General features: G+C 35.3%; 1 protein-coding gene across 1 annotated transcript in view; it reads left to right on the top strand.

The window, feature by feature from the left end:
* Positions 1-26,195, top strand: part of ARIH1 (ariadne RBR E3 ubiquitin protein ligase 1) — a 103,674-nt gene that overhangs the window by 42,756 nt on the left and 34,723 nt on the right. Inside the window, exons 2-3 of the mRNA XM_081047722.1 lie at positions 3,335-3,402; positions 21,239-21,383. Coding sequence (XP_080903848.1) covers positions 3,335-3,402; positions 21,239-21,383 — 213 coding nt within the window. The remainder of the gene's footprint in view (positions 1-3,334; positions 3,403-21,238; positions 21,384-26,195) is intronic.

The raw sequence follows: 26,195 nt of genomic DNA, 5'->3' as shown, positions 1-26,195 counted from the left end.
TCTGTTCATTTTTCAAAGCCTTTGCTATGTTGAATTTGCCCCTCCCATTCCCATCTAGGTTGTCCAGCCCTTGGGCGGTGGTTTATAATATATGCGTAGTTCTGTTCTGAAAGCCTCTCCTGCACTTCTGGCTGTGTTGCACACATGCACAACTTGCAGGTGAGCCCAGGACTTGGTTCATACACAGAATTAGGAGTCTACTGCTCCACCTTGCTCTCAGTGATTTCCCCTGCACCTGGGCTTTCAGGGGCCCTTTTTCTTCATTCCCACAGCCACAAGTACGGAGTTCTCTCGGTTTTAGTTTCCTCTCTGTCGTGCCTTGAGATGAAGTGGCAGGAGGAAAAAAAGAATAGGGACTCCTCCATACTCTTCTTTTCCCATGGGGCCGTCTTCCTGCTTCCTCTACTCAGAGCAGTGAGTTTTCTCTGGTGGTTTTTAGTAGTCACTCTGCAGCAGTGTGCTTTCATGGCTGGGGCTGGCTTCAGCACAGGAGGCAGAAATGAGAGAAAAAGCAAACGTCTTCTCCTCACATCCTCTAGGAGTCTTTTGCCCTAGTCCTCTGGCCAAAAAGATACACTGTTCTCAGTTTTTGCTGATCATGCCTACTGTCATTTCCCTGTTTGGCCCAGCCTTGTTTCAAAGCCAGGAAATAAAGGAGAAAAAAACAGTATACTCACCACTACCTTATTGGTTGTTCTTCACTTCCCTCCACAATTTGCCTGCTGTTACTTAGTTTTCAGAGTACTTCTGTCCGTTGTATTTTGTCCAGGGCTCTTATTACTAGTTAGAATCAGTAGAAGAGAGATACTACAGTGAGCTTATTACTCCATCTGGGCCAGGACTAGAAGTCAGATCGTTTTGTTTTTAATCAACATTATTGATGTATAATTTTTATATGACTAAATATATCCATTTTAAGTGTATAGTTTGAGTTTTGATAAATGTTTTTCCTCCTATAATCAACCATCACATTCAGAAATAGAACATTTTCAGTCCCTCTGAAGCTCCCTGTGCCACTTAGCATTCTGCCGTCCTCTTCCCATTTGTAAACGATATTTAGACATATGACTAGTAGTTCAATGAGGTCTTTAATATTCCTTTAGGTTCTACTGCATGGAGTAATTGAGGGAATATTAGACCCAGATTTTCCTCGGCTAGAATTCACAACTACTCCACTTAATGAGTTGCGTTGGGTAATTTTTGTAACCTTTTGGAACCTAGTCAGTTTTCTCGTATTTAAAATGGGATGGATATATTTATATCTTACAGAGTGCTTTGAGAACTAAATGAGATGTATAAAGTACCGTGTACGGAGCCTGTTATACAGTAGTAGATGCACAGTAAATATTCCCCCATCACCTTTCCTTCATGCAGTGCACATAAATGATTTGAGCCAGCGGTGCTGAAACAGTACCCCCCTACCCCCTGTGTAGCGCAGAGCACTGGCAGAATATATTTTGGCATTATCATGCCACTGTGGTTTAGACAAATTTTTTTCAGTAACATCCTATTGGGAAAAACTTGAGCATATATCTCCAATATAGTATACTCAGTATTAAACACACAGAAATTTTTAAAGGATGAGGTGAAAAATGGAAAAGTCGTGTTTCCTTCACCCTGGAGGGACCACTGATCTGATTTTCTGAATCCCTTTGGTGATGAGCACATTTGGGGAGGTCCTACCCCAAACCTAATAAATAAAAATATGGCGGTGGAACCTAGGAATCTGTGTTTTAACAACTTTTCATAGTAATTTTTGATGAACCAATAGCAGGTTTGGGAACCTGTGGCTGGGACCAATTTTTGATACTGGAACTCAGACGCAGGAAAGGCACCAGCCAGCATCAAGTCAGAGAGGGCTTTTACCCTCCTCTCCCTTTTTTCTCTTTGCAAGTTAAGGCTTAATTCTTGAGTCATTTTTCCTGAAGCACTCTGTCTAGTGGCAGAGAAGACATCGTGTATTTGGTGCCACCAAGTTAGTCACAATTCTAGTGAATACTGCTAGGCTTTAATTCTCCCAATTGATAGAATTATTGTCCTTATTTTACATATGATTAAATCTAAATCAATAACTTTATTTAAATTGTAGGTAAATCCTGTTGTGAATACCTGTTATCAAACTCTTGAGTTTTAAAAAAAAACAAAATTGTTGAATCCCATTTTCTAAGAAAGAGCTGGGCCTGACAGTGTCTCTATATTCAATACAAATAAACATAATTGAGAATCGGTTAATAGGTTTCTTTTCACGTATTACATAATTCTTGTAGATTGTTGGTGTCTGTGTGGAGTGCTATGTTAAAGGAGAATCCTTAAGGAGGTTTGGGTCCAAGAAGGAAGGAATACTAATGGATTAATAAATAGTGCCTGGAGCGGTGGGTGCACAGGCGTTACGTGCATGCATCTTAGGCTTGGGGGGGGTGTATGGGTATGTGTGTGTTTTCCTGTGACAAATGGTGTTTTGAGAATAACTGGTAGAGAATTCTTTCATGACATAATTTTTATGTAGGATTACATTTTAACTAAATTAGTAGTTAACTAATACTATAGTCTACCTGTGGTAAAATAAGAGTGGTTTATGCACAGAGACGTTTCTTGAAATGTTACTTGATGTAATAACATTATACGTGAAATCCAAATAAGCCAACTCTGATATAGTAACCAGCTCAGGTATCTTTGAACGAGTCAGTCTTAACTCATCTCTTAGTTCCCATTGCATTTTAAGTTAAAATTCTGGACCCAAATAGTAAACTCACTAGTTTCATAGGAAATGGAAATATTTGTGACAGGATTGAATGATAGGGCAGTAAAGTTTTTATTTCATATTAGCTTTTCCTTCTCGAAATGAAGTAACAACCTAAGATTATACTCCATAAATTATTACACAGTACAGATATTTTGTCATTTTTCATTAAATATCTTTGAAGGGTCTTCTAACTTAATGGTTTGGAGTCGTTTGAACTATTCAGTACCTAAGATGTTAGAAATCTTACTGATTAATAGTGTGTGGATGTGGCAGCTGTCAAATCTTAATTGCAAAAAAAGGTAATTAGTGCTTGATTTAATACAATAATTTTTCATTTAATTCCTTTTTGGCTTATTTTGAATTCTGCTTTAGAATCCTGTAGAAACCTGCCATATCAGTGTGACTTACTATTTTTAAATAGTCTTGCTTCTCATAATTAAAATTTTGTGTTTTCTTAGGGGAATAAAGAAATATCTTTGGAAAGGAAATTTGGGTGGGGTGTTATAGAAATTTAAATTCAACCTGAAGATTCAGTAAATGTCAATGAAATGCTGTTACCTTAAAGTGACTTTTTTTCCCCCCCTTCTTTAGAATCCAGCAACTATCACAAGAATACTCCTTAGCCACTTCAATTGGGATAAAGAGAAGCTAATGGAAAGGTAAGGAACTATCACATCAGCTTTGTATTTAGAAGTAATACAGAAAGCCCGGGAAACAGAATTTACGTGAAGCAAGTAAGGAATTGTTGGTTTATATGGCAGTATGTGAACAAACCAATGGGCAAGTGGTGTCTGCTTTAATCTCTTATATTCCTCATCCATAAATTTTGCAATAAATTTAGTGTTAAGGGAACTCAGGCTTAATGTTTGTTATTTAATTGTGGAGATGAGGTGGGGGTTCTGCTTCAGTATCTTCTACCTGTTGTATATCCTTTATTTCCCCCTTTTTACGTATGTATCGTTTTGATATGTATGTAAACTAAAAGTTGGTTTTTTGAAAGTGCTTGAAACATTTTTGTAGCACATGAATAAGTTCTTCTTTTAATTCTTAAAATTTCTTGCCCATAAACCTTTAAATCTGTTAAGCATATTAATCACATTTATTCAATGAAAACAAAGTAAAGAAGTTTATCAGGGTATCCTGGCCACCAAAACAGCTGTTTGAACCGGTTCTCTGTTTTTGGCGCAGGATTATATTCAATGGATATGTTTTGTATTTTCTCTCTGAAAATGTTCCTAGTTCTAAAAGGGAAGAAATTACTGGGACTGGAAAATGACAGTACTAATGCCATTCTTAATCTTTCGTCTTCCTTAGATTGGAAATTGGGGATACTTATTAAGGTGGTAGGGTGACAGCCTCGGTTCTTTCAGCCATATTCTATCAGCCTAAAAGTAGCAGTCCTCATTTTAATAAAGGATTACGACTAGTTATTGGGAACTGAGAACCCAGATATTGTGAGAAATAAATGAAAAATATTTCTCACTTTATTTTACAACTGAAAACCCTTTGTAAAACAGATACTAGGTAATACCAAGAGTGTTGCCCAATTTCTCATACCTTGTACCCCAGCTACAATTTAATAGTGACAATAATAGCTATCAATTTTTGAGTCCTCTGTACCAGGCAGTATTTCATTTCATCCTCCTGATAGCTTTATGGGGCTAGAAACTATTATACCTACTTAATTGATGTGGAAACTAAGGCTTAGAGTTTAATGTATTTACCTGTTTGTAACACAAGGAGTTAGCACTCAAACTCAGGTTTGTTGGACTTGAAAGCTTATGTTCTTAAACACATATCAACTATGCATCTTTCCCAGGGTTCCTGAAGAATAAAATGCTCTTTGACTAGTGTGATCCCCCCACCATCCCCCCTGGTGGATCTCACCATCTCTTGAAGTCAGTGATATTTCTTAAGTTTGGTAACTTTTATTTTCATGCTTATTTTATGACTCATCTATTAGGAAAAGGTGTTTTCATTGTTTGTATTTGATACTCTCAGTGAACTAGACTTATTTACAGTTTTTTTCTTATTAATGTTTCTCTCCAAAGACATTCTGAATTCTGTAATACCATTGACACTACTAAAAGCATTTTGCAAATAAATTTTGTACTTAAGTGTGGTCAGGATGAATTAAAAAGTAGGCGGCTTCTGGGAAACTTCTGTGAGTTTGTGAATTTTTCAGTTTCCCCTTGTTAATTTCAGGGTTTGTTTTATATATACTGAACGTATGTTATTGGGTACCCATAAATCTAACTACTGCTGTTGTTAGTTGTGCTTTATATTTACCATGTTTGTCCTTTGGTGGTTTAGTTGCCTTGATCAAGTTTCTCGGCATCCCCCCCAATAATTTCAAAATTATATACTTTATTTTAGCATTTCTAGTGGCAATCCTTAAAATTTATATTTGCATAGTTAAAACTATGTTTGTAACAATATTTAATTGCAGTGTTTATATCCATGCCTTGCACAGGACAAAAATTGTAGCGTACTTTGTTTCTCTATTCTTTCTTCTTCTCATAGCTTGATTAATTTGGTATTTGAATTTTTCATTTGACGTTAAGTATTTTTACTCAGTATGTTTAGCTTTTTTTTTCTAATTTGTTTCTTGCATCCCACTGTTTTCTCCAAATTTACCTTTTTTTCTTCTAGGCTATGTCTGTAGTCACGTAAGTCAAGTCTCATAAATGATAAATTTTTGCATATTCTAAGAGAAATCCTTAATATTTTGAGATTTTTGGGGTGGGTTTTGAATGCATTGCCTTTGGGCCGTTTAAGTCAGAGAGCCCATATTTTTGGTTTGGGGAAATTCTCAGCTGTTACTTTTTCAGTGTTACCGTCTCTCCATTCTCTTAATACTTTCTGGAATTTCTTTTGGTCACGTATTGAAACTTCTGGATCTCTTTTCCAGGTCTTCTGATTTTTTTCAAAATATTTCTTCTGTACTTACCTTTTTCAACTCTAGTCTGTGAAAGTTCCTCAGCCTTTAATTCACTAAGTTGCCTTTTCTTTTCCCCCCTAACTCATCAGGGATTTTATTCTGATAGGAATATATCATTTTACAGAGAAATTTAAAAACTTCTGCTGAAATTTGTTTATTTTTTTCAGCTACAGATGACATTCAATTTTACTTTACATTAGTTTCAGGTGTACAATATAGTGGTTAGACATTTATATAGTTTATGCAGTGATTTCCCCGATTAGTCTAGTACCAACCTGGCACAATACATAGTTGTTGCAACATTATTGACTGTGTTGTCTATGCTGTATTTTACATCCCCATGTATTTCTTACTCCCTTCACCTTTTTCACCCAGCTCTTCAACCCCTCCCCCACTTTTCTGGCAACCATCAGTTTGTTCTCTGTATCTATAAGTCGGTTTCTGTTTTGTTCGTTTATTTTCTGCATCCATTCTGCTATTTAGCCATCTTGAATTTTTTATTTCAACAGTATCCAATTTTATTCACTTTAATAACTTTATTCTTGTTTTGTAGATGCTATCTCTCCATTATCTCTCATGACATAACTATTAACACTTGTTTTCTTTTACACTGTTTATCAATAAATAAAAATAGAATTTAAAATATGTATTGGTATTTGGTACCGTTCCAAGTATATCATTTTCAAATTGGTCACATTCTAGGCTATAGTTAATTCCAAGGAAAATTGATGTTCATTCTATTCTCATACTTCCAAGTAATCCTTAAAAACCAAAAATGAAATTTCTAAAATAGTTAAAACTAATGAGAGTACGTACAAATAAGGAATGTGGCTGAGAGTACGTACAAATAAGGAATACTGTACAGGGAAATATACAGTATTAACATTTTTATAAGAAATGTTAATATTTAATTTTTATAAGAAAAGGAAAAAGATGTAGAAAACAAACTAAGCCTTTGATATAGGAAGTTAGAAAAATACAAAATAAACCCAAAAAGAGTAGAATAAGTGTTTAAAATAAAGCAACATTAATGGAATTGAGAGCAAAATTAAATAAATAAAACAAAAAGGTAGTTACTTGAAATGGATTTTAAAAAGGAATTAAAGGAATGAGAAGACAAGTCACAGACAGGGAGAAAATATTTGCAAGAGGCATCTGATAAAAGACTTATCCGAAATATACAAAGAACTCTTTAAAACCCAACAATAGGAAAACAGTCCATTTAAAACATGAGCACACATCTGAATTAGATGCCTCACCAAAGAAGATACACAGATGTCAAATAAGCATATGAAGAGTTACTCCACGTCTTATGCCGTTAGGGCATTGCTGATTAAAATGAGATACCACTACACATCTATTAGAATGACCAAATTCCAAAACATTGACATCACCAAATCGTGCTGAGGATTGGAGCAACAGAAACTGTCATTCATTGCTGGTGAGGAATGCAAAGTTGTATAGCCATTTTGCTTTCAGTTTGGCAGTTTCTTACAAAACTAGACATACTTTATCCATACAATCCAGCAGTCAGCCTTCTTGGTATTTACCCAAGTGACTTAAAAACTTATGTCCACACAAAAAACATGCACACAGGTGTTCATAGCAGCTTTATTCATAATTTCCAAAACTTGGAGCAAAAGATGTCCTTCAGTAGGTGAATGGATGTATAAATTTGGTACCTTCAGACAACGGAATATATTATTCAGCTCTAAGAAGAAATGAACTCTCAAGTCATGAAAAGACACAGAGGAACCTTAAATGCCTCTTACTAAGTGCAAAGAAACCATGCCGAAAAGGCTGCATATTGTGTGATTCCACCTACATTGCATTCTGGAAAAAATAAAAGTACGAGGGTATGAGGTAGTAAGAAATATATCAGTGCTTACCAAGAGTTGGTGGTGGTGGAGGGAATGAGTATGCAGAGCCAAAAGGATTTTGGGGGCAGTGAAAATATTCTGTTTGAAATCATCACGGTGGGCAAATATCCCTACACATTTGTGCAGACACATACAATATACAGCACCAAAAGTGGGCCCTAATGTAAATGATGAGCTTTGGGTGATAGTGACGTGTCAGCATAGGTTCATTGGTTGGTCAAGTGCACCACTCTGGTGGGCAGTGCGGATTGTGGGGAGGTTGCGGGGGGGGGGGCAGGGGTATATGGGGCACTCCTTTCTGCTCAGTTTTGGTGTGAGCTTAAAACTGCTCTGAAAAAGGAAAGTCTGGTATGGGAAGGGGGGAATAAACTGCTGCCAAATGTGATGGGAGTGCGGGAAGGCACAGATAAACAATATTGGTAATAATGCATACTTGCGGATGGGAAAAATACTTCAGAATTATAAATGAATATACCGTGTACCCCTTTTGGCAATATAGAAACATAACTATTGAATGAATTTATGGCCTAGTAGGATTTCTCCTAGGAATGGAAGGAGAGGTCACCATTGGGGGAAAAAGCTCATCTAGATCATTTACTCCTTTACCAGGTTAATGAAAAGAAACCGAAAGGCAATCACAATGCCAACGATGCATTTAATATCGTGCGTTTATTCATGATTGAGAAAAAAACGGTTTTTAGCAAATTGAGAGAGTAATTTTCTAGCGTAACAAAGGGCATCAACTAATAATCCACAGCAAAATTATACTTAATGTTGAAACATTAGGAGCATGCCCATGAAATTAAACCAGATTACTGGCTGTCACCACCATTTTAAACATATTGAAAGTTCTGATAAAATAATACTTGGAAAATTAAAGTGGTATGAAGATTAAGAAGGAAAGGAAATTTTATGTTAGACAATATAATCATTTACCTAGGAAACCCAAGAGAATCAACTGATAAACAAAGCATTTGTTTATTAGACTCACCTGAGAACTTAAAAAAAAAAAAATAAATAATAATAATAATCCAGTGCCCACACACCCTCTCCACCCCCCCCAAACCTTAATACTCCTGGAAAATGAAAAAACGGAATGTAAGGAGGCTTAGTTTCAGTGACACTGTGCACCTCCCAATTCTTGAGTATAAAAAATGAAGGATAATAAAGTATAAAAATCTTATAACTATTTAGAATCCCAGGAATGAAAAGGAAAGGTAGACACTATGGCCAATGGTTTTCGTTACATAGTATTAAATATCTTGCTTCCCATTTGGTAATGCAAATGTATTCAAGTATCATTTCTATTCATTTTGACGTACTTGAAGATAAATCTTATCCTACGCAAAATTGTGCAGTATTTAAAATTTCCTCCACTTTCCTCTCTTTCCTTATTTCCACATGCCAGGCATATGTTTCTTTTTTGTAATTTATTAATTGGTGAGCCGTAGTCACTGTCCAGTGAGGGAAATAGAGTTGTAAGTAGATTCCTGCCAATAATTCCCCAGACTTCTAGTCCACAATTTAAACAAATTTGTCCTGACCCTAAATACGAATGACTTATTCTTTTTAAAAATAAATTTTGGTGAAGGGAGGGGGATGAAGGGCTGGTGCATACGGGACCATTTTAACTTTATGGTCTTTTACCTCTCATAGCAGATTTCCAGACCTTTGTCATTCTCTTTTTCACCCAGCCTTCTGCTTTTTGACTCTGTCAATTAGTTTCCCTCTGTTTTACAAATTAAACAGAATTCTCTTTACTCATTAGATTCTTCCCATGCTCATTTAGATGAATCAAAACAGCAAATCAGAGAATCAGAACTGCAGCAATGACTGTATCTGGCCCAGTTCTTTAAGGCCAACTTTTTCATCTGGGATTTGATTCTATATAATTTTTGTGATAGTAGAGTTAGCACTTGTATGTTACTGTGATAGCCACATTAGTAATAATACATTGTTTCACAGTGATCGTCTGGTATATGAAAGTAAATTTGGTTTGTCAGAAACCTGCCTTTTGTGATCGCATTCATCACTATTCTTCTACAGTATACTTGGGTTTTCCTGTTTAAATGATTCAGGCATTATCAGAGAGCAGTGCATGGAAAGTGGTAAATGCACCATGTTATTGTATTATAGTGGTTAAGAACACGAGATCTCTGCTCTCCCACCTAGTAGCTGCTTGAACTTGGAGTAATTTAGTTACCTCATGTGAAGTGATTTTTCTTTTATCCATTCTGTTGTCTGCTACTTCACTACATAAACTCAAGAATGTTTTTGAACATTAACTACGTGTAAGATATTGAACGGAGGTTTGGTGATGAAGAAGTAGACACAACAATGTGTCATACAGTTTGTACTCCCAGGGTACTTAGAGATAAAGCTTTACGGGAATATATTAAAGGTTATTTCTTACTTAGGTGGGAAAGGGTTTATTGATGAGATGGCATTTGATTGGATTGGAAGGGCAGGAGGGTGTGGAAACTGGGCATTTCAGGTTTGGAAAACAAATGGTGTGGAGGAACCTACGAGGTCTGATAATTAAGTTCGTGTCACTGTGCACTACGTAGGCAACACTGTACAAGCAGCTCGGTAAGGTTTCATAACCTTGGTATATCACTATCTCACAGCTGTGTTCGTGTCAACATGTGGTGGAGTTCTGCTGAGTAGCGTTCATTATTGTGTGTTTCTGTGTGCGATCGTGAGAATGTCTGAGCTTGAATTAGAGCAATGAGCAAACATTACATTTGTTGTTAAACTTAGTGAGAGTGGAAGTGAAATCAGGGACATGTTAGTCCAAGTTTATGGGGATAATGCCAGGAAGAAAACGGCAGTGTACAAATGGGGATAATGCCAGGAAGAAAACGGCAGTGTACAAATAGATTGAATGTTTTTCTGAGGGGAGAGAATGCGACACTAATGAAGAGAGGTCAGGGGGCCAGTAATAAGCAGAACTGATGAAAACATTGCGAAAATTCTTCGAATTGTGCGTTGAAATAGTCAGCTGACTATGAGAAGCATAGCAGACCAAATAAACATTGATAGAGAAACAGTTAGGAACATCTTAACTGAAAATCTTGTCATGAGAAAGTTGTGTGCAAAAATGGTCCCGAAGGAGCTCACCAGTGAACAAAAGCAAAGGAAATTCGAAGTTTGCCAAGACCTTTTGGAGAGGCAAGACGATGTTTCAGGCCATGTTATCACTGGTGATGAAACCTGGGTGTACCAGTACGACCCTGAAACAAAGCGTCAAAGTGCGCAATGGCAGTCAGCCAATTCTCCATGACCAAAAAAATTCTGTCAGTCCAAATCAAGAGTCAAAACGATTTTTGATATCAGAGGGATTGTTCATTATGAACTTGCACCAATTGGACAAACAGTTAACTAAGCTTACTATTTGGAAGTGCTGAAAAGGCTGCTTGAAAAAGTTAGAAGCCCTGAACTTTTCACCAACAATTCATGGCTCTTGCATCATAACAATGCACCAGCTCACAGGGCACTGTCTGTGAGGGAGTTTTTAGCTAGTAAACAAGTAACTGTACTGGAACACCCTCCCTACTCACCTGATCTGCCCAGTGACTTCTTTCTTTACCCGAAGATAAAGGAAATATTGAAAGAAAGACATTTTTATGACATTTAGGATGTCAAGGGTAATAACGACAACAGCTCTGATGGCCATTCTAGAAAAAGAGTTCCAAAACTGCTTTGAAGGGTGGACTAGGTGCTGGTGTCAGTGCATACCTTCCAGGGGGAGGACTTCGAAGGTGACCATAGTGATATTCAGCAATGAGGTATGTAGCACACTTTGTAGGATGAGTTTGTGCACTTAATTGTTAGACCTCAAATATTCGTCCACAGAACAGCTGACTGTTCCACGGCAGCAATTGGAAGTGATAGTAGAATGATACCTCAATAGGTTGAAAGAAAATAAATGCCAAATTAGAATACTGTGTTCAAGGAAAGTGTATTCGCAAACAGTGCTATCTTTTAATGTAAATGGCTTTATGTTGTACACAGCCTTGGTATTTTTTTAAGCCAACATTTTAAGTTCTATCAATGTTGGTTGAAATTTTAAATACTCAATTATTTAAGGAAGTATTTGGATATTAAGGGGGAAATTGTGGAATGCAAGCTAAGTTTGCTTAAGGGTGGAGTTTATTACATTAAATGCATATATAAAGAATGTAATAAGCTAAGAATTCATCTTAAAAGTTTCAAATAATGAGCTAGATGTGTCAAGATAGGGAAAGAACTACAAAGTAAATGCAGAGAAAGTACAAGAAGAAAGAGCAGAATGTAATGAAATAGAAAAAAAGCATACAGTAGAGGGAATCAAGAAGCCACGTGATGTTTTTTGTTTTTTTTATCAGCCTTCACTACCTCTGTAGTTTCTACCACTTGAAAGCTATACTATTTGACTTTTGAAATCTTTTCATACTTTTACTCTGTTCTGTATGGCTGTAGTTATTCCTCTATACTTGTACCCCGTTGGGATGTCTTCAGCTATTCAGACCCCAGTCTCCTCAAGAGCTATGTATATCTTTGCACACATGTAGAGAGCATCAGTAATATTTCATTCTGGGGTTGGGCACACAGACATCATTTACAATTCTGTACGTAATATATGAGGTCAGACAATTAAGTTCGCGAACTCGTCCAAGAAAAAGTGCTACAACACCTCATTGCTGAATCTCACTACGGTGACCTACCAAGTACTCCCTTTGGGAAGCTATGCACCGATGCCAGTGCCTTGTCCACCCTTCAAAGCAATTTTGGAACTCTTTCTAGAATGGCCATCAGAGCTGTCGTCATATTACCCTTGGTGTCCTGAATGTCATCAAAATGTCTTCCTTTCAATATTTCCTTTATCTTTGGGTAAAGAAAGAAGTCATTGGGGGCCAGATCAGGTGAGTAGGGAGGCTGTTCCAATACAGTTATCTGTTTACTGGCTAAAAACTCCCTCGCAGACAGTGCCCTGTGAGCTGGTGCATTGTCGTGATGCAAGAGGCATGAATTGTTGGGGAAAAGTTCAAGTCGTTTTCGTCTTAACTTTTTCAGGCAGTCTTTTCAGTACTTCTAAATAGTAAACTTGGTTAACTGTGTGTCCAGTTTGTACAAATTCATAATGAATAATCCCTCTGATATCAAAAAAGGTTAGCAACAGTGGTACAAGAAGTTTGTGAACTTAATTGTCACACCTCCGTACAACTTGTTTGATGCCTTCTGGATCTCCTTATTCTCTGAATTCTTATCACTTTTGCTATTTTCTATTACTTCCCAAGCATTTTCCTCCTACCTCTTGCATAGTTAGCATATCATATTGCAAATAGGTGTCCTCGTCTTTGCTTAAATATACCTTTTCTAAAGCAATTAACACTGTCACTAATTAGCACAATACCTACATATACTTGCTTAATCTGTGACGGAACTAAGTAAAAATGGATCTTAATTCTATACTGTGTTATATTTTTGATTGCTTATTAGTTTCAGCATAGCTAGATTTTAAACATACTTTGGTTTAAGGCTCTCAGCATTTCCAACCTGAGGACTTTCATTAAATATATTGAAACACCATTATCACAAGAATGAAAGGATACTTCTTTTCTATACTAGAAGGAACAATTTTTCTTTTTAATTGGAATCAAACCCACTATTGAATCACAAGTAGTTTGTTTCATTTTATTTACTAAGTTGTGCTACTCATGTGCAGCCGAAAGAGAAGACCATTGAGCAGGGCAGAGGGGCGGACCTCCGTTGAATGCACAAATTTGGACAGAGGGCATAGAAGCCATTATCTTTATTTTCTTTGAAGTAAAAATAGTTTTAAAAAATGATATTGGTTCGTGTCATTTTGGGGACTATGGTCTCTTGGGGAAATACTAAAAGCTTTGGAGATTCTCCTGGCGGCAGCGGAGGCAAGGAGGGGATGAACATGTGTAAATCAGTTACAGTGTTTTGGGTACTGTACAGTGGTTGAAGTTCCAAGGGCTTCAGGTTAGAACAATTCGTTAAATTGAAATAATCATGATTTAATCATGATCAAGCCAGAGAACATGGACAACTACTAGTAAAGGTGTTTACTGGTAGTTACACCTTTAGGCTGGAACTACCTATGAAATCAGCATTTATTGTCTTCTGAAGCCTCTAGTGTAGAGTTCTCTCCTCTGTTACGAAGGGCGTAGCCATTAGATTCTTAAAATGTGTGGCATAGTTTTAGATCTACCTTGAAAGTACATACAAAATAAAACCTTATTCTTCAGAAAAGCCTTTTGATTAACAAAATGTTAATAATGGTTGTAGCTGTATGGTAGGTGAGTATGTGGGAATTCAGTATACTGTTCGTTTGGCTCTCCTGAGGGGGCCAACAGAGAGGGGGGGGAGAGGGAGAGAGAGAGAGGGGGGGGAGAGGGAGAGAGAGAGAGAGGAGAGGAGAGGAGAGAGAGAGGAGAGAGAGGAGAGAGAGGAGAGAGAGGAGAGAGAGAGAGAGTGAGTTCAGCCCTCTGTATGCAAGAGTGCTGCATCTACAGATTCAATCAACCTCAGATTAAAAAATACTCAGAAAAAAGATGTTATGTTGTTGCTGACATGTGTACTAGTAGTTAGGCCTATGATGGTTGCCTCTGTACTGAACATGTACAGTCTTTTCTTGTCATTATTCCCTAAACAATACAGTATAACAACTATTTCCAGATGGCATGATTTTGCTAATTCAAGCTTAGAAGGAGTTAATCTTACCTCTGTTTCATTGTGGTTAGTTTCTTAATACACTTTCTTTCGTCATGGCTCAGAACTCAAAAGGATAAAGTAAAAGGATAGAGTAGGGAGGAACAAATGGCAGAAAGTTTCTCAAAAATTACAGAATAAGATTTTTTGTATTGCAATTTGAAAGTAGTATTACTTTGTAGCTTCTTTGTCAAGTGCTCTTTTGCTGAGCAGTACAGTACGCAAGCACAGGAGATTTTATCATGTTTTTTGTTAAACATTTTTTTTCAAGTTGAGTTTTTCCCAATAGGGGAAACATCTTAATCTCAAAAAGTATATTCTACTTTTCCTTAAAAATGCATGATCAGTATGTTTGTTTATGTATAAAACGTATAATACATTAATATTAAAATGTGAACTAAATTTATTTTTTAGATTAGCATTAAAAACCCCGAAACCTTTAAAGCATGTTCTTAATAAGACTTGTACAAGTCCTCATTAGATCTTTTTAAAATAAGAACCAAAAGTCATCCTTAGATAAAGAGTTTCTATTCCTAAATCTTAAGTTTTAGTTCTGTGGAATTGTGTAGAGTTTGTATGTGACATCTTAAATAATTTTAGTCCTTCTTTTAAAAGAGTAGCTTTAAAAACCATAAAGGATGCAGTGAATCTTTTAATTTGTATGAAAATTTACATTCTACTTCAGGAGCCCTTTTAAAATTGTTATCAAAGCCATACAATTTATAGGTTTTTTTTAATCTAATAGTTTTACAAGTGTTATAATTTAAAAAAAAAGAAACAAAAAAGCATTTCCCAGTGTTCTCGAGAAAAGAAGGAAATGTTACTTCAATATTTCTTAGTAACTTGCTTATGTTACCGTACTGTACTTTATCTGTCTACTGGTTTTCTCTAGAAAGAGAGTTAAGCTCTGAAACCAATGTCTATATGTAAAAACTGGGAAAGCCTCTCTTAGTGTGTCTGGTCCCTTATTCTGTTTTGCTGTTTTAAGACTATCATTTTAATGTCCTGTTATTTTGGCTTTTTATAAATATGATGGCAATTCGTATTCATATGATTTAAATGAACTTAATCTGTTTCTTTGCTCCTTTTTTGCTTAAATATACCTTTTCTAAAAGTGGAAAAAATTACACCATTAGAAGCAGGTTAATGGGGCCAAAAGGTAGTTGGAATGGCAATCCATAGAAGAGATGGTGTCATAGATCGTTTTTTAGTGCTTTGTCAGAACTATAAGGCATACAATAATTGTAACTGTTTAGTTGCCTTTTGAATTTGAAGTCTGGTACCCATAAAAATGCCACATGAGAATGTTGAAATAAAAACTTTTGTTATTTAGAAGTATAAATATGTATATATGCATGTTCATACATGACTATATATAGTGTATGATGTATATTCTTAGAAATTTGTGTGTGTGTGTGTGTGCGCGTGTGTGTGTGCATGTTTGCTCCTCAGGCTTATGGCATTAGATTATGGACATGTTATAAATATGGAATGGGAGCATCAAACACCTACCTATAAGGGGGACTGAACTCTGATAACCTAAGAATATACAGTAGAAACTTCCACTGTATAACTTTAAATTAGCTTAACATGTTTGCTTTTCTGATTCTGTTGTGAAAATAAGGACTCCTTCAACAGTGATCTTTTTATGAAGTATGAAGCCCTAGTGGCTTTTAAGTAAATTCCTAATGGCAAAATTAAATGTTGATGTTGATGCAAACAATGATTCTACAGTCATTCAGAATTCAAAAAGAAACACTAGCTAGTGATGTTGCTTAGCAGCCATGTCCCCTCTCACCACAACCATAGGCTGTAACCTTTCCTACCTTGAAATTTAATTTATATTATTTCCTATGTTTCTGTCTTGTCAAGCAGTCAAATAAAATGAAAACTTAAGGTTTAGATATTCTGCAAAGATGGCTGATTAAGTGGTAGTTTGCCTAACTATATTTCTGTAAACATGCTGGCTGAACAGAAAGAAAACTAGAGAGAGAAGAGGATTTATACTTTATTGAGAAACTTCTCAAATTGCCCTTGAAATCTAGGCTGAGAGATGGGGTGAAAAAACTGTGCCCTTCTCCCACTGAGGAAAGGCTGGATTGAAGGTAAAAACCACAGTGCCATTCTGTTTTTATTTTCATCAATATGATTTTTTTCAAAACGATGAGCAAGGGTTGCAGGAATGGAAACAGTGTCCTAAGATAACTTCACAGCTGTTTACCAAAGTCAGTGAAGCAGAGAGATTACTGTGTGTTAACTCATTAAACAAGGTGCCTGAATTGCAGTGCTTCACACTGACTCAGTCTCTTCATTTGGGCCTGTTTTTCATAAGGATGTACATAGAAGCCAGCAAACTGTAGGAACTTTCAAATAGTGACCAGGTATACAGTGTGTGGGGAGTTGAGAATCCACTCACGTTTTTGAGCATTGTAGTCCTAAATAAAACTGTCATAATTGGGGGCAGTGGAGGAGGGGAGCTTCTTCGCTCTCTTAAGGAAATTAAATGAAGACTGTGAGATAAAGGGTCAAAGTGAACTTAATAAAAACACCACCACAATGGAAAACAGCTCACAGAACTAAGAAAAAGAATATATAGTGCTAGGTGGGTACTATTGAATAACAATGATGTACACCTGAAACTAATATTGTATGTTAGCTATATTTTAATAAAAGTCTTAGAAAATACACAAAAAAAAGAATGGACGAGGTATTACTCGCAGCATTTAAAACCACATTAGCAACAGCATGAAATAGTGTAGATACTATGAAAAATAGAGATATGTGAGACAGGAAAAAAAACAACGAAGTAATTAGCAGATGGTAGACATAAGACAAATTAACAAAAATTAGGTTGGATACAAATCAGGTAGGAGGACAGTCTTAGTAACGAAAGGATTTTGAAGTACTTAAGACCTGAATGGCATTTCAAAAGAGAAAAAGTTAAATGGTTAAGATAAACCCTACAGAACTACTAAATTTCAAGAATGAAACCTGTATATGTACCAGTTGAAAAAGGATTTGAATTAGAATATGAGAAAAATTATTTTGACCACAGACTTCAGTAACAACAGGTACCAGAAGAAAATGGATGCTGTCAGTATAGCAAATATTGGGGGAGAATAGGGAGTTGGGGGAGGCAGATTTGGCTAAAATGAGCATTTGAATACATGTCAATGTTTGAATTGTGTCTAGGTAATTAGGATAATCAAGTTTAGGAAACCAAGTGTTTTTATCATTATTGAAAAAAGCTATAGAGTGCAAAAACAATGTAATTAGCGAAAAAAGTTATAATCAACTGGGAAAAGCTCCTGCAAGTACCAACCAAAACTCAAGAGTTAAGTTGTAGATTCATTTCATATAAAGGCAATCAATATATTATTTAAAGTTGACAAATTAAAAAATAGGTTTAAGTATTGATTTTAAGTTATGTTTAGTAAAAACAATTTAGATTTCAGTACCTTCCAAATAACCATTGCATAGCCATTGCTGGACAGATCATGTAATAAAAGTAAAAACAAATTTTAAAATGTTACATTTCTTATAAAATGGAACCTAATAAAAGAAAAAAACCTCTAGGCCTACTATGCCCAGCAATATGGGTGGGTTCTTAAACTCCTCATTCTGTTCATCTGGGCAGTATTTGAAAGTTCTTTGATAGTGTTATCTGCTTTGGGGTTTTTGGGTTCCCTAAAATAGAAATTGAGGGGAAACCCCAGAACATTTTCCAAACAGATTTTACTAAGCTTATGTTCAAACACGAGGGAGGCAGCATAGAGGAAAAGGAAGGACCTCTGTACTGATTCCGGGGCTGGCTCTGCTTGGCAGCTTTTATACACGGGGGACCAGCGGGCCTGGGTAAAAAGGCGGGCTTCCTCTTTGGGCTATGTTGCCTGGTAACTCTTTGCGCCTGCGCTCTGGGGGCAAGAGGGTGGACAGCTCATCGTCGCCACTTCAGGAAGGTGTTATAGGGGGTAAAACCTTGATCAACTGCGCGCAATAGTGATTTGGACATCTGTATGGAAGTAAGCGGTTAGGAGGAAGAGAATCAGCTATTTCTGCGTTTTTATGTAAGGGGTAATGGAGTGGTGGCATTCTTGTGGTCAGCTAACCCAGCATTGCTCCCGGACGTCCGACTTCCTTGCGCCCCGGCCCCAACTCCCTGTGCTGTCTCAGTAGCTTTGAGCATGAATCAAAAAGCGATAAACTCCAGTATAGGCCATCTTTAAGAACTATACCTAAAGCAGAGGAATTCACATTTATCACTGTCATCTTTAAAAAGAAATGGAATGCTTATAATCTTCTAGACACTAGGGCTACAGCAATAATAAAATAGTCCTCATGGGCTTTACATACTAGCAGAGAAAGCAAAACAGACAGTGATTACAGAGTTAGTAATGTGCTAAGAGTTGGCAGGAGTACAAAATACCATGAGGATGCAACCCTGCAGAAACGTACCTGGCTGGGGGAGGGTGGAGGAACTGCCAAAGGTTTGAGGAAGGGAGGTTTAAGCTGAGATGTACAGGTAGAAGAAACACCCTTCAGTAGATGCTTAGCCATTTGGGTTAAAATGCTGTATTCCTTATTACACAAAAATAATTTCCATATGAATCAGCAGTTTTAATGGAAACAGTTTAAAGGAAAGGCCTAAAATCATGAACGAATTTTTATAATATTTGGGTAGAGAGATCTTTTAAAACGATATGAAATCCAGAAATCACAATGGGGTTGCATGATAATTTGCCTACATAAAAATTGAAAGTGGCAATTAAAACCACTATCGGTTGAAAGGCAAGTTAGAAATGGGAATGAAAGCAATCCATGAGACAATGGATTACTCTTCTTGTTTACATACTGAACTCATAAAATAATAGTAAGATCTTAATAATTTATTGTTCTTGACCAACTTTAGGATATAATAAAATCCCCTTGTTACAGATGTATAGGCAATATATTTCAGATTCAGTATTAAAAATTAATTATTGAACATCTATTTTGCAATCCAGTGTTCTTCTCCCTTGCCACAACAAAATCCTGAATTATACCAGAAAAACAAATATGACAGCCTTAATAGAAATTTGTTATGTACAAACAGGAAATCCATCCTGTTAAAAGATACTGGTTTTCTTACGAAGGAAAGTAATGTTACCTTTTGACTGACATAATTATACCTTTCTTGATAATAGAAACATGTTCCATCTCACCAATAAAGAAATGCAAGTTAACTCTAGATATTTTTCTCCTATCAGATGGGCCAAGGTTTTCATCTAGGATTGTTTATATGTGGGATAGCTAAATGTCCCTCAGTATAAGCTTGGTTAGGTAAATTGTATGACATAGCTGCAGTGGAATATTACTCGACAATAAAAAATAATGTAGACTTCTGTTCATTGACAAAGACATCTATTACATGTTTAGTGAAAAAAGCAGGTTACAAATCTGGAGTACAGTATTTTCATGAAATTATAGACACGTCTATTTTGCTGTGTATGCGTAGAATGCTGTCTAGAATGTTCACCAGAGTAATAGGAGTCACTAATTTTGTGTAGTCAAGTTTTGAATGACAGAAGTTTGTCTTGTGAGCATGATTTTTTTTTAATATAAAAAGGTGTTTAATTCACTTACCTGTTTATATTTAGTGTTAGCTTCATATGCTTCTACTTTTCAGATAAAACCTGGCATCTTAGACTTTCTCAGAGATAAAATTTGTAGAAAAACTTGATTTTCTGCTCCATGTATTTTGTTAGCTGAATCAAGGAAAGCTTTAACTTTATGAGTTCCGTTTTCATAATGTGTTGACATTTTCATTGATAATTTGATCATTACAGTAGTCAAAATACCTATTTATAGAAAGATATTTATTAGTCTAAGGAGAGTTTTTCTCATTTGAGTGATTATTTTTTCCCCTGGAGATACAGTAAATGCCTTGACACAAGACCTTCATTAAAAATACTGGAAATCTCTTCTGAGCATTGGTTATTTTTTAACCTGAGAACCTTCTGTTTGTTTGTAAAGAACATTATAGTTAGTGAAACCTGGTCTTTACAAGTTAAAAAGTAATTGGCCAGATTTCACATTAATATTTTTGCTGGCTATATTGTCACAGATTGGAAGTTTTTTTTAAATCTATTGCTTTTCCCTTTAGAATATTAAGATATTTAAGGAGGTCAATGACCATGTCATGTCTCAGGTGGATTACTGGGAAATAGTATGCTAAGTATTTACCACTAAATTCTGTCAAGAAGTTTGCACGTTAGTGAAAACTGTAGGGGTACTTGGCATACCATGCTTCTTGATATCCTAGCTAGTGAACTACTTGTGTATGTTTAGATATATGCTTAATGAACAGCTAATATATAGATATTTAATATAGAAACATTTCAAGATAAACTTTTTTCTCCTTCCTCCCCTTTCCTAGTAAATTAAAAATAATTTCAAATATTTAGAAAGCAAGTCTATTTTGTAAAATGAAAGTCATGTAATAATTTCATTTTTAAATGATTTGTGGGGTGAGGTATGCTTTGTAGGTGGTTTACTTGCTAGTTATTTAAACTGGTATAACAAATTATTAATAAAAGGATTTTTTTGTAAAAAATATAGCCTAACCTTTTAAAATAGCATTACTCTTCCCAAGGTACCACTAGAGACAGTACAATTTTCATCCTTACATTTTAGTTTTAGTACTATTAAAATACTAATAGCTTGACTTCCCAGGATAAAAACGAAGTAAAAAATATCAAAATAGCAACCAGAACTGGATCTGCTTTCTTCATGTGTATATACCTCCATTTGCTACAATTTTAGCCACACAACTCATTTCTTCTGAGCAAAAAAAGGTTATAATGTTGGTTTATTTTAATTCAGTTCATTGCTTTACCCTACAGAAAATCAGATTTTGTGAGAGCTCTAACAGTGTGCTATTGCTGGGCTCTCATCCTTTCTGTTTAAATAATGCAGGTACTTTGATGGAAACCTGGAGAAGCTCTTTGCTGAGTGTCATGTAATTAATCCAAGTAAAAAGTCTCGAACACGCCAGATGAATACAAGGTCATCAGCACAGGATATGCCTTGTCAGATCTGCTACTTGAACTACCCTAACTCGGTGAGTATCTGGTAGTTTAAGGTTAGCGCTGACTCTGTTTCAGAGGGTCAATCACCGTTCATTATTTAAACAAAGGAAGGTCTGGGATGGAAGTCTGGGATTGTAGTAACCTATCGATATATTAAGGATAAGGGAAGGAAGAGAAAAAATAAGGTCCTGTTCTATCCTCCTCCTACCCCATTTGTTTTTTTTAAAGCAGCAACTTGTCCAAATTGTCATTACACATCTAAATCTTTTCTGAGTTTATTTTTACCACCACGGGAGAATTGTGTGATAGGTAGGCAGTGAGTGGAATTATTTTTCATCCAAATTAAAAGACATTCAAAACTAAGTTTTAAAAATACATATCCAAAACACTTATAAAATGTCACTAATACTATTTCACTAGGGAGCTTTCAGTATTCTTTATACCTTCAAAAAAACAAAAAGATTTTTACTTATACAAATCCATTCTAACAGATTCTTAAATACAGCAGGTGGTGACAGTTGGAGCAGATACTAAAGGAAAAGTATCCCTCTTAAAACCTGTTGAATTTAGATGATTTACTTCGTTGTTACCTAGTAAAGAAATTTTAGGCGTTTAAGTAAACATAATCTTCCTATGGAGGCCTTAGTTTATTAATGACCATAGGAATGTTTGTGGCATAGATAATATTTAGTTACCTGGAAGTTACCTCTTAAAATTTTTCAAGGTATCTAAGAGATAACTTCCCCTTCCCCAATAAAAATCTTTAAAAAAAAGAAATAACTTAATTTTATAATAATTGTAGCTATCTTGTTCATATTCTCTGCTTTTTTATAGTTAAGCAGGTCTTTCTAGTAATTACTGTATACCAGATTTTTGTTACCATATTAAGTATTTTAACATATTGTTTTTCATTGTTTATCTTAGAGTTTTATATTTGTATCTCTAATGACGCCCATTTGAAGGTAACTAATTTGTTTGCATGTACAAGGGCTTAGAAAAAACTTTTTAAAATAAAGTGAAGTACTCAGAGAAATTAAAAAATCAGTGAGCTAAAAATAACTTAGTTGATAAAGTGCTGAATTGAATTTCCAGATTCTCAAGTTTTGATCACAGTTCTAACACTAGCTGTTTGACTTGGGGTAGTAAATCATTTAATCTCACTGGCTCTCAGGTTGTTTTTTTCTTTTATATGGGTTGAATAAGATATTCTTTCAAATTCTTCAGCCTGAGAATTGTATCTATTCCCTCTCCTTAAATCACAATCCTAACTTGACTATTTAAAAAACAATCAGCACTTTTTAAAATACATTAAATTCATGTTTTGACCATTTTATTATTTTTCTTTAACAGATTCTCTTTGCCAGTTGACATTTATATAGTGTTTACAGTTTGTAAATGTCTGTGAGGTAATACTAAGACCCAAATAATTTGTCCCGGGTTTACAAGATTTCCTCTTTTTGGCCTTTCTCCTCCTGTTCTATTATAGCCTTTTTCTCCTTAGTTTGTCTTAAAGGTAATTTGAGTAGTGAAAGAAACTAGCTGCGTGCAAATATCCCCTGTAACTTTCTCAGTGCCTTTGGGACTATCTTAACAGTCTCAGCGGATTTGAACTGAAAATCATGACGAGTTTACAATGTAAATTTTGCTTGCACTTGTAACTGATGGTGGAGAGCCTACTATTCATTCATTCATTCATTCAACACAACAGGCACTAGTCTAAGTGTTAGAAACACAATGGAGAATAAAGGTATAATGCCTGCCTTAGGTAACATATAGGTTAACTGGGCAGATAAGTGAAACGTCATGTTCAGAATGGTAAGTGCTTTGATAGGGCATGATGCTGTGGGAATGTTGGAAAGATACCTGACTCAGTTTGGGATCGGGGATGACTTCCCACAGAAATGACATTTGAACAAACCTCTAAGGTGTGATAGTTAGGAAAATGTAGCAGTATAGAAGGCATAGGAAGAGAGTACGTACTACTGCCAAGAATGATAAACAGTGCTCAAAGCTTTGGTGAAAATAATTGAAAAGTGAATTTGGAATTAACATGAAGTTTGCTGATGATCTTGGAAAGTTATTTTAAGTAGTGTGGTAAGATGTAAACTACACTGCATGGGCTGAAGAGTCATCGTCTTGAAAGGAATTGAAAGCTGCAAATATAAACAAATCGCTCCTTTAAAGAAAGTTTAGCTATGTAAGTGGCAGGACAAGAACGCAAACAGAGCAAACATGGGTTGGAAAGTAAGCAGCAAGCATTATGAAAAATATAATTATAATGAAACTAGGACTTCTTACAGTTCTTCTACTATAGAAGATTAACATAACCTCTTCAGTTTGGGAACTGAATGTCACCTGAGATTCTTCACTGAAGCTTTATTAGTTGGATGGGTGATTTCGTTACTTATAACTCCCATGTTTCCATTTCCACTACTCTCTTCAAACACTGATACTTGCCTTTCGTTAATGTATATCTTAAATAACTTTATATTTCTAGAAAGCATCTTTAGCTGTATACAGAGCCATGTGCAAACAGGTTTTTTCTTTTTCTTACTAAATGCTTCTAATAGCTAGGTGTATATAACACTTTAGAGTTAACTACTCTGGTCTGTTTTTTAAAAACAATTACCTGAGACTTTGGAGTACTTTTTAAGCAACAGTTACTCACTTTATAATGTTGTTTTGAATCAACAGTAAGATGTAGCTGTACTAACCCCTCACTCTACCAGTCAATATAGCTGGGGCTACAATATCTTCGTTTTTATGAAATAAATGATTGGTATTTTCGAAGAATAAGCTTTATTAAATAAGTACAGGAAAATAGAAGATTGAGAGGATAGGCGACCCTCTGTCCCTCACCCCTCAGGCACCTCTGAATCTTTTTTCTCCTGAATACACTGAAACATCTGATCTAAGTCCAACCTTATCTTCCATTATAACTCATTCCATTTCACAGATAAGGGAACTAATGTTCTGATTATTTGCTTAGTTTTTCTAAACAAAAGAGCTTCAGCTTATATGGGAAATTATATGGACAACTTCTGAAGGAGGAAAGATAATTCTTGATGCCCTTAGTGCTCTTTGATGTTAGTTGCTATGTATGTAAAATGGAGGAGATAATTGAAACATTTAAGAGTGTGTATTTTTCTCCATCACTGTTAATTTCTGTTGTAGGTAATATTTTATACATTTCAGTGTATTCTTGGTCATATTTATTTATGATACGAACAGATAAGTTTGATGCGTAGATAATCTAATCACCTGAGTCAGGGAAAGGCCCAGGGAACCAAGTACATAAGCGCAAGGAAGTAAGGGAACAAATATGTCAAAGGAGAAGGAGAGAGAAGGGAATGAGACAGACAGAAAGATACCCAGGTATCATTATTTATGATGATATGCAATTCAAGCACAATGAATAGGTTTTTTACCACACGTTAGTTTTTGCTTTATCTTTAGACATGCATTTGTGATTTATTTTTCTAATGTATCTTGTTTAGTCTTACCTATTTAATTAGAAAAGTTACTAAAAGAAGTCTTTAAACAATAAAAAGCTTTCTTTTTATCTTATATGGGTCCTGGTATAGAAATCCCAAAGGTGGAAATGTTATTTGTAGTCATCACTTAATAACCACTGTGACCTTTAATTTCTCAGTCTTAAGGATTCTTATTTGAAAGAATAAAGCACATACTTTATTTTTTAAATTATTTAAAATTATTTTTAAATCATGAATAGAACATTTTACAATTGTTGATGTATTACTCTATTATATTTTGTCCTCTACCGATGCGCCTTCTCATTATAGCCTTAAAAATCAAATACTCTCCACTAGTGATCTAGCAACAATTTAGTGCCAGATCTTCACTGCTGGGGAGTAATGAGAATCGATTTTGTTTCCCAGATCTTTTTTTAGACTATTGATTTCCCAAATATTTACCTTCACTTGTTTTGTGAGTTAGAATCATTGTCAATCTGAATAACACCATATTTTAAACTTGATAAATAGTTTTCATTTCATTTGATCTGTAAAACCAGTCTCAGGACTCGGACACATTTTCTTTCACATTTTCAGGCATTTTTTATGTAACAAAGTACTATAATATAGAATTTGTATCTTGACTATTTGCATCTCATACCATAAGCAACATCAGAAATTTCATAAGTATATTTCAAATAACAGCTAATTAGAAAATGTAATGGAATAAAAAATACAAAAAGAATAAAAGAGGTAGAAATAAACTTGGCAAGAAATATGAAAGAGCTATATGAAGAAAACTTTAAATACTAAGGGAAATAATAGGATAACTTAAGTATTTGAAAAGATAGAATAATAGTAAACATTGGAAAAGAAGAATAGAGTGATGCGGGTTGGGGAAGAATTAGCCCTACCAAATATGAGAGTAGACAGTGCAGTGGAACAGGATGATAGAGGAGACATTTCAGATAAGGTGGATTATTCAGTAAATGGTGTTGGAACCAACTGGGGTGAAATTTGAGATTTATTCCTAACTCCTTATATCGAAGTTAATTAATTTGGAAGCCATAAATTTTAAAATTAATACATTTTGCTACAAAATAAAGACCTGTATGGCAACAAAATGTGAACATTCAAAATTGAAACCTGGAGAAAATACTTTCCACACTTATAAATGGCCAATTTTCTAAATAAGTAAAAATCCCCACTAAATCATTGAGAAAAACCCTTGAAAAAATGAGCAAAATAGGTAAAGAGAATGCACAGAAAAAAAAAATACAGCTTTAAGTCTGTTTTGAGATGTTTAAACTTCACTCATAATTAAAGAAATTAAAATCAAAACTGATGAGATTGGTTCATTTTCACTTGTTC

Source organism: Rhinolophus hipposideros (assembly GCF_964194185.1).
Source record: "Rhinolophus hipposideros genome assembly, chromosome: 5".
NCBI lineage: Eukaryota > Metazoa > Chordata > Mammalia > Chiroptera > Rhinolophidae > Rhinolophus > Rhinolophus hipposideros.
The sequence above is the reverse complement of the archived record's forward strand: the minus strand, read 5'-3'. Positions and strand labels throughout refer to the sequence as shown.